Below are 9,864 nucleotides of genomic sequence, written 5' to 3'. Positions count from 1 at the left end.
TGAATCATTATTTTTAACCATTAACTTCAACTTAAGAGCATAAACATGGCTAAATAACACTTAATCCAATCATAAACAAGCATAATATTAATAAACCATAAGATTCACACACTACCGTTAGATTATAACACTAGATAAAAATCTAGCTACTCATATTAAAAGACATGGAAAAATAAAAATAAGATGAAATTAAAGACAAAGAAAGAGTAGAAGATCTTCTTCAATTGTAGCTCAAACTTGCTCATAATAGGTAAAAGTAACTAACTCTCAGCTGATACAGTAAAAAGATATCCTAAAAAGCTATAAAGTTCTATTTATAAGACTCTCAAAATCTCTAACAAAACCTTTGGAGGGTTTGCTACCGCAATATACTGGATTCACTTTGCTCGTGTTGTCAGTGGGTGGAGTTCTATGGCCGCACTTCAACCATTGCAACCGCACATCAGCTTTTGCAGTCGCACTTTTAGTTATGCGGATCGCGCTTGACGAGGCTTCAAAATCGACTAACTGCTCATTCTCTGATCATTCAAGTCATTAGTGTGAACTATTTTGTAGATCAAAGTGCGATCACACATTTTTGTCACAACCCAAACTTAGGAGGTGCGACTGGAACACGATGCCCGAAGACCCGTGCGAACCGGCGTTCATGCTTAGACCTCATAACATAGAATCTGGGCCAACAAGGCCCCCAAATAGTTACACCATAGCTAGAATGCACATAACTTATTGTGAAAGAAACTTTAGCATTAGAAAATACGTTTACATATACGTGGATAACTATTGCCGACAAGGCCATTACAATATTTACATACTCCCAAAACACTGGTCTGCAAGCCTCTAAGAGTATTATAACACCTAACTTGGTCGGAACAAGTCCCCATGGTACCCAAAACGTTCAGAGATGAGCTTCAGTACCTACTGACTTAGAATAGCTACTCCAACAAAGTGGAGTACAATGACCAAATTAGAAGGAACAACACCCTACTAGGGAAGGACATCACCGGGTTTATCTGTACCTATGGGCATGAACACAACCCAAAGAAAAGAGCGTCAGTACGGATAATATACTGAGTATGTAAGACTAAGAAAGCATATAAAACAGAGTCATAACATAAGATAAATATGTGCTTGATCTCAATTGGAATACTGAAGGCAAGCCACCGGAGGCGTAATCGGTGGGAACTATAAACCATGAATCATGAATATATGCAAGCTTTTGTAAAACCAAGCCACTCATTGGGGCCATACATTAATTATAATATACATAAGTATACATACGTTCAACCACTATTTGGGCACATTTCATCACTCCATACCCGGCCTCAAAGAGGACTCGGTCGTACCCAGCCACATAAGGGCTCGATAACCTCATATCACACATCACTCCATACCTGGATTCATGGGAACTCCATCATAACCGAACTTAGGAGGTCTTGATTTTACCTGATCTTATCAAAACTCGACGTAACCGGCCTTAAGAGAACTCGATAACCTCACATCACACATCATCGTACCCCGCCACACAAGGGCTCGGTAATATCTCATATCATGTCCATCATACCCAACTGATCAGTGATGCACAATAGGTTCCGTACCAGACTGTCTATAGCATGGCTTGGTATATTAAAATAGATACATATATAGAAGTTCAATGCAATAGTAGTTTCAAGAGATATCAAGTTTAAACTCAGAATGATTCATACTCCCCGACCACAGGATATCAACTGGAAACATTATAGACTTCGGAATAAATGCCACAGGCAAGTATGCACAAGAACAGAACAACATCATTGAGAAGGACTCAAAACGACCAAATTCTACAATACAAAAATCCTTTAGAGGGAGAGAGAGAGATTTATACCAATTCATGCCAAATAAGAAAGTTGCCCTATATACCTTGTTAAAGAACTAAATACACCTCTAGGACAGTTAACCCTGCCTCCAACAAATTTTATAAAATTGACACAGTAAGTTAATAAATATTACAGTGATGATTCCCTGCTCCTTCATGCTAGATCTTGCCAGATTCATACTCGCCTTCAACTTTGCCTTAAATTGTTTGGAAAGTCTAAAGGGGTGTTGAGAGCACTTGGGATAACTAACATTGGTGATAACTTCAAAATGACTGAGAAATAGTGTTGCACTGCCTTTTTATATTAAATAAAATGTAGGAAACTCTACCTCTGCTCCATGCAAAGAAGAGTCACCCCGCCTCGGTCACTGCACCCGGTGAAAGTTGGCGTAGGTCTAATGAAGCGTGTTGCCATCTTCTACCCTCAAACGCATCGCCGACTGATTGGCTACACTAGAAGCCACACTTATCAAGCTTTATTTTCGTGTGGGGTGTGACATCATCCCCCTATTTGGAACATTCATCCTTGAATGTTGAATCATAGTAATTCCTTGAAAAATGTCTTTGGTCTTCTAGAGTTGAGCCTGCCATGGTAGCCTCATTGTTGCCTTCTTCAGCATCCCATGTCATTTCTTATATTTTGTTGTTCCTCTAAAGTATTTTAACAGAAGCTACCTCTTTAGTTCACAGCTTATGGACTTGACGATCTAAGATGGCCATTTCTTCATAAGATAGACCCCCCATGACTTGAATGTCTTCAATAGGGTTAACACATGATGGATTACTCAACCACTTTCGAAGCATAGACACATGGAATACCGAATGCACTGCCTCCAATTCCGGGGGTAATTCAAGATTATACGCCACTTGACTGACTCTCTAAATAATTAAGTATGGTCCAACATACTGGGGGCTGAGATTGCCTTTCTTACCAAACCTCATCACGTCTTTCATAGGAGACACCTTCAAGAACATCCAGTCTCCCACAACGAACTCCAAATCTCAATGTCGGTTAGCTGAGTAAGATTTATGCCTGCTCTGGGCGGTCAATAATTGACTTTGAATTATTTTCACCTTTTCTACAACTTGTTGCACCAGCTTGGGACCTAATAACTTTGTTTCACCAACATTAAACTAGCCGATAGGAGATCTGCACTTACGTCCGTGTAGGGCTTCATACGATTCCATCTGAATGCTAACATGATAACAGTCGTTGTAAGCAAATTTGATGAGTGGTAGATGATCTTCCCAATTTTCTTTAAAGTCTAAAACTCAGGCTCGCAACATGTCCTCAAGCGTTTGAATAGTGCGATCGGCATGGCCGTACGTTTGTGGATGGAAGGTCGTGCTAAGGTTTATATTGTACCCAATCCTTTATGGAATGACCTTCAAATATTAGTCGTAAACTAGGCACCTCTATCCGATATGATAGACATCGGGACCCCATGAAGTCAAACTATTTTCTTAATGTATATCTTAGCATAATCTTTAGCCAAGAAGGTAGTGTTAATTGGTAGAAAGTGAGCTGACTTGGTGAGTCGATCAACAATAACCCATATGAAGTCAAACCTTTGTTGTAATCGTGGTAATCCAGTAACAAAATCCATGTTGATCGTCTCCCACTTCCAGGTCAAAATTTCCATATTTTGCAGCAATCCTCCCGATTTTTGATGTTCAATCGTAACTTGTTGGCCATTTGGACATCGAGCGACATATTCGGTAATGCTCATCCTCATGACGTTCCACCGGTATAGCTACTGAAGATTGTGATATATCTTGGCTGATCCCTGATGAACATAATACCGGGACAAATGAATATTTGCCATGATCTGCTCTCGGAGTCCCCCAATATCGGGTACGTATAACCAATCCTTGTATCTGAGGACTCCATCCTAGGACAACTGGAACTTTTGCTTCTTTTGAAAGGGGATGTTTTCTCTTATCTTCACCAATGTTGGGTCATCAAATTGGCGTGCCTTTACTTCAGTTAATAATGAGGACTCAGTAGTGTTTCGAACTACGGGTCCTCCGCCACTGATATCGAGCAATCGTATGCTTAGATTGGCCAGTAGGTATAAGTCTCTAGTCATCTCCAATTTATGCTTCTCCCCATGTCATAGACTATCCATGGATTTCTGACATAATGCATCAGCCACAACATTTGCCTTCCCGGGGTGGTATAGAATATCAACATCGTAATTCTTTAACAACTCGAGCCATCTCCGTTGTCTCAGATTCAATTCTTTTTGCTTGAATATGTATTGCAAGCTCTTATGGTCATTGAATATGTTAACATGAACTCCATACAAATAGTGACGCCACATTTTCAAAGCAAATGCAACAACTGCCAGTTCCAAGTCATGAGTGGGGTAATTCTGCTCGTGTTTCCTTAGTTGCCACGAAGCATACACAATGACTTTCCCATGTTACATTAAAACACTACGCCAGTCCCACTCTAAATGCATCACAATATATGACGTACCCCTTGGTTCCTTTAGGGAGAATGAGAACTGGTGTCTAGATTAGCTTGTCCTTTAACTCCTGGAAGCTCCTCTCACAAACATCGGTCCACTGGAATTTTGTTGCGTTATGTGTCAACTTTGTTAATGGAACATTTATAGATGAGAAAGTTTTCACAAACCTTCGATAGTAACCGGCCAAGCCCAAGAAGTTGCATACCTCGGTAGGAGTTGTGGGCCTTGACCAGTTCTTAACCGCTTCAATCTTTTGACTATAAACTTTGATACCTTCTCCCGATACTATATGACCAGGAAAAGCCACCGAATTCAGCCAGAACTTACACTTTGAAAATTTTCCATACAACTAGTGAATCCAGAATGTGCATAGGACCTTTCACAAATGCTCAGCGTGTTATGCCACAGATCAAGAGTATACCAAAATATCGTGAATGTACACGATCACAATGATATCTAAGAATGGCCTGAATACTCGATTCATCAAATCCATGAAGGTCGTCGGTGCATTGGTTAAACCAAGATACATAACAAGAAACCTGTAATGGTCATATCTGGTCTGAAAGGCTTTCTTTAGAACATCTTCTTCTTTGTTCCTTAACTAATGATACCTAGATCTGAGGTCAATCTTTGAAAAATAGTTAGCGCCTTGCAATTGGTCAAATAAATCATGGATCCTTGTAAGTGGATACTTATTCTTGATGGTCACCTTATTCAGTTATCGGTAATCAATACACATCCTTAATGAACCATCCTTCTTTTGAACAAATAACACTAGGTTAAATGAAGCCCTTATCAAGGAGGTCCTTCAACTGACCTTTTAGCTCCTTCAACTCGGTAGGAGTCATTCTGTACGGAAGAATTGATATCGGTTGCATATTGGGTGGCACATCGATGGCAAATTCAATCTCTCTCGCGAGTGGAATACCCGGGAGCACATCAGGGAATATATCGGTAAATTCGCTAATAACCAGAACCGACTGAAGGGCTGGAGGCTTCGCCTCCATATCTTGCACTCGTACCAAATGATGGAAACATCCTTTCGTGATTATCTTTCGAGTCTTAAGGTAAGAAATAAACTTTCTTTTTGGCGATGTGACATCGCCCTTCCATTTGGTAATGGGCTCTCCTGGAAAATAAAAGCCAACAACCTTCCACCGGCAATCCACCATTGCATAACAAGAGGCTAGCCAATCCATTCCCATAATAACATCAAATTCTACCATTTCTAATTCATTCAAATCAGCCAAAGTGTAGTGATCATAATAACATAAAATTCTACCATTTCTAATTGATATAACCGCTTAACTACCACGAACTTGCCCACGGTCGTGGACACTTCAAACGGTTGTCGTAACAATTCATGCTCTTTTCCACATTTACTCGCAACAAATGGGGAAATGTACGACAAGGTGGAACATGGATCTATCAAAGAATACATATAAATAGAGGACACAGATAATATACGTATGACCACGTCTGGTTATGAGTCTAGATTCTGATGACCCGACAACGCATAGATACAATTTTGCTGTTGACCACCCGGGATAGATATTCCACCTCGACCTATACATCTTCTCGCTGGCAGTTGCTATATTACCCAAAATAATTTCTACCACATCATCCACAATGCGACGTCGGGGACCTTATCTTACTAGGGTCTCCACTGTATTGTAATCTTTATCCTCAGGGATTATGACCCTGACCGGGGTAGGTAGTCTAATCACGTCATTGTCCCTAGAACTATAATGTTGCACTAGCCACTGGATGAGATGGATGCCGAGGAAACGGAGGTCTAAACTCACTTGTATCACCTGTAGACCGGACTGTCTTATGTTGGCCTCGGTCGTGATCTCGAGCGGCTTATTGTTGCCTCTTACAATCCTCCAAGTTCTGCGCATAGGCCTGAATACGATCAATATCCATGTTCGGGCTAAAAGAATAAGTAGTACATTCAATAATCAAATGTGGTCCTAAACCGCCCACAAATTGATGTACCCGGTCGCTCATCTCCACCACAACTGATGGATCATACCTAACCAAGGAGTTGAATTGCATGCTATACTCTCGGACACTCATATTACCTTGCTCCAATAGTAAGAATCTATCTTGTCTTGCTCATCGGAGCTCAACAGGCAAATACTGCTGCAAGAGCGCCTCATAAAATTTCTTCCATCCTGTTATTGGGACAAGAGATTCCCTAGAATGTTCCCAAGTATCATACCAAGTCACAGCTATATCCACTGCATCTGATCTAAAAAATTTTGGGGATCTTCATTGGGATCTATTCCTATAAATTCCGAGGGGTCTAGGTTTAAGAAATCCTAAACTCTCGTACTGACTGCTTTATCTATTGTGGCAGGGACCTATCGTTTGGCCTGAGAGGACATTAATCGAGTCAACAATTGTACTACACTTCTCATATCTAAATCTAGCTTGCGAATAACCAGGGAGTAATAGGAGGTACATTAGTCTCTCTTTGTTGTTCCGGGGGTGGTGGTGTTGTCCCCAAAACTTGAATACCAGCCTCATCGTGAGGCCCATGTTGACCCATAGGGACAGTGGCACCTGACTGGTACCTTCTCCTGCTTCTTTATTCAACCCTTGGACAAGCACCTGACGTCTCGTGGTATGCATCCCTATAAACATAAACAGGACGGGGATCAGAAGTGAATAGCTAGAACTCAGCTCGGTAACCTCACATCACACATCACTCCATACCTGGCCTCGTAGAGGACTCAGTCGTATCCGGCCTCAGGAGGTTTCGGCTGTACCCGATCTCAGCAGAAATTGCCGTAATCGGCCTTAAGAGGACTCGATAACCTCACATCATACATCATCGTACCCGGCCACACAAGGGCTCGGTAATATCTCATATCATGTCCATCATACCCAACTAATAAGTGGTTGCACAATAGGTTCCATACCTGACCATCTATAGCGGCTTGCCAAAGTAAAGTAGATATATATATATATATATATATATATATATATATATATATATATATATATATATAGTAGTAGTTTCAAGGGAAAACAAGTTTAAACTCAGAATAAATCATACTCCCCGACCATATGCTACCAACTGGAAACATTATAGACTTCGGAATAAATGCCACAGGCAAGTATGCAGAAGAACAGAACAACGTCATTGAGAAGGACTCAGAATGAGCAAATTCTACAATAGAGAAATCTTTAGAGGGAGAAAGAGAGACTTACACCAATTCATGCCAAGAAAGAAAGTTTCCGTACATACCTTGTTGAAGAACTAGCTACACCTCTAGGACGGTTAACCCTGCCTCTAACGAATTTTCCAGAATTGACACAACAAGATAATAAATATTACAGAAATGATTCCCAACTCCTTTAAGCTAGATCTTTCTAGATTCAGAGTCGCCTTCAACTTTGTCTTAAATTATTACAGTGTTGAGAGCACTTGAGAGAACTAACATTGGTGATACCTTAAAAAGTGAACGAGAAAGAGTGTTGCACTTTCTTTTTATATTACACTAAATCTAGAAAACTCCGTTGCTGCTACATGCATAAATAGGTCGCCATGCCCTGGTCACTGCACCCGGTGACAGTTTGCGCAAGTCTAATGAAATGTATTGCCATCTTCTGCCCTCAAACGCGTTGACGGCTGATTGGTTGCGCTAGAAGCCACACTTATCAAGCTTTACTTAGGTGTAGGGTGTGACAATGTTCTTTCGCGAATCGCACTTTTGCCTAAAGTTTCTGAAGCTTTAGTTCATTTGTTGCAGCTACATTTCTTCTTTTGCGGATCGCAAATACTTTTGCGGCCATAGTTCTATTTTCGGGGATTGCACTTTTCTTCTCACTTCTCCTCTTTACTGATATGACTAGGATTATTTGTTTTGTGTTATTCTTGCTCCAAGGCCTTAAGTCCTTTCCAGCACACCTGCAAGTCAACCATTTTCATTAGAATTGGGAATACAATTGGTACTTTTGGACTAAAAATTCTAAAAAGAATATACTAATAAATGGTTAAGTTTCACACTTATCAAGGAGCCACAAATTAAGGGGGAAGAAGTCGTTGAACAAGTGAAGGAGTTTGGGACTGAACAAGTAGAAGTCGATGTGGCAGTGGAGCAGGTGATTCAGGGGGAAAGGGAAGTGGTATGAGAAAAAGAGAAGGAGAGTGAGGTAGTAGAAATTGAGACTCACGGTGAAGCTAAAGTAGTGGGTGAGGAGTTAGGAGAGTAGGAGAGTGAGGGAGGAGATAATGATGTAGGTGGGGAGTCTGTAGTTACCATGGCAGACCCCAAGGAAGAATTGAGGGAGGAAAGTACTAGGGTTGGAGTAGAAGCACCAGAGGTACTTGGACAAAAACTAGGTCCTTTTGCTACTGGTGAGGGGGACTTGGGTGAAGAAGAGATTGCATTAGAAGTTGATGAGGAAGATACTGATCAGGTTCAAGAACCTGGTTCTTTGAATGCTGATCCAGAAAATATTGAATCTTTTGATTAGGCTGATACTGAGGAATAAAGAGAAAAGGTAGGAGAGAAAGAAGTGAGGAAAGAAAGTAGTACCAGTAGTGATGATAAAGCACTGGCAAATCTGATTGCCAGAATGAAAGAGAAGAGACGGGATGAGGCAAAAACCACCTCTAGGAGGGTGAAAGCTATAGCCAAGAAGGTTGTGTTGCCTCTAGAGTCTGTTACTCTTGAAGGTAGAACTCCTAATACTAGAGGAAAAAGTAAGACTTCACTTGAGAAGACTTTTGATGAGAGTAAGAAGAAGAAGAAAAGTAGTCATAAGTTCAGACTAGTAGATAAGTCTGATGTGGAGGAGGTTGATCTAGTGAGTGAGGTAGAGTATAAGAAGAAGAAGAACAAGAACAAGAAAAAGAAGAAGAAGAAGAAGAATAGGAGGAGGAAGTCCCTCTTCAGAAAAAAGGAAAGAAAAAGGCTGAATCTTCTTCATCCACTACAAGGAGAGGTCTTCCAGAAAAAGAAAATATGACATTTTTGTATCTGAAGTGAAGAGAACCGGTTCCAAACGTAGAAAGAAGACTCAAAGGAAAATTTTCATGTGGGCAGAGATGATTGGTTTGATGGACTAATCTTGTTGAAGGGTCAGGTATTTGACCCTGCTACTATTAACATATTTGGTATGAAGGAGTTGTTGGAGAAATTAAGAATCATGGTTGGACATATGCATTTTTGTGCCCACTCCCTATGATGAATGAAGAAGCGATGCTTTATTTTTATAAGAAATTCAAGATGATGGAGGATGGCACATTGAGTTCTGAAGTGAGGGGAGTGGACCTGGTTCTTGATGCCAAGTTGTTGGGTGAGATACTGAAGGTGCCAGTGGAAGGTTTTGATACCTATGTTAGGCGTGAGTGGCCTAAGTTGGGAGAGAAGGAATATGCAATGTACTTGACTTCCAAGTACACATAGAAGAGGAAAAGGTGACTGTAAGAAAATTTGGAAAGGGGGAGATTAAACTAGTTCACAAGCTCTTGTTCAAATTTGTGAAAAAGTATTTGCTGCCTCTTCCTAAAAGGAGGCATAA

General features: G+C 40.7%; 1 protein-coding gene across 1 annotated transcript; it reads left to right on the top strand.

Moving 5' to 3' along the window:
* Positions 1 to 8,916: 8,916 nt before the first annotated feature.
* Positions 8,917 to 9,309, top strand: LOC138895755 (protein PXR1-like). Its single transcript, XM_070180480.1, has one exon. The coding sequence runs from the start codon at positions 8,917 to 8,919 to the stop codon at positions 9,307 to 9,309; it is 393 nt and encodes a 130-aa protein (XP_070036581.1).
* Positions 9,310 to 9,864: the final 555 nt, after the last annotated feature.

This window comes from Nicotiana tomentosiformis, chromosome 7 (assembly GCF_000390325.3).
Source record: "Nicotiana tomentosiformis chromosome 7, ASM39032v3, whole genome shotgun sequence".
In the NCBI taxonomy this organism is placed as follows: domain Eukaryota; kingdom Viridiplantae; phylum Streptophyta; class Magnoliopsida; order Solanales; family Solanaceae; genus Nicotiana; species Nicotiana tomentosiformis.
Note: the sequence above shows the minus strand (reverse complement) of the source record. Positions and strands in the feature narration are given on the sequence as shown.

Coding starts and splice junctions, on each gene's coding strand:
- LOC138895755 (XM_070180480.1), top strand. CDS start 8,917: ATGAAAGAGAAGAGACGGGATGAGGCAAAAACCACCTCTAGGAGGGTG.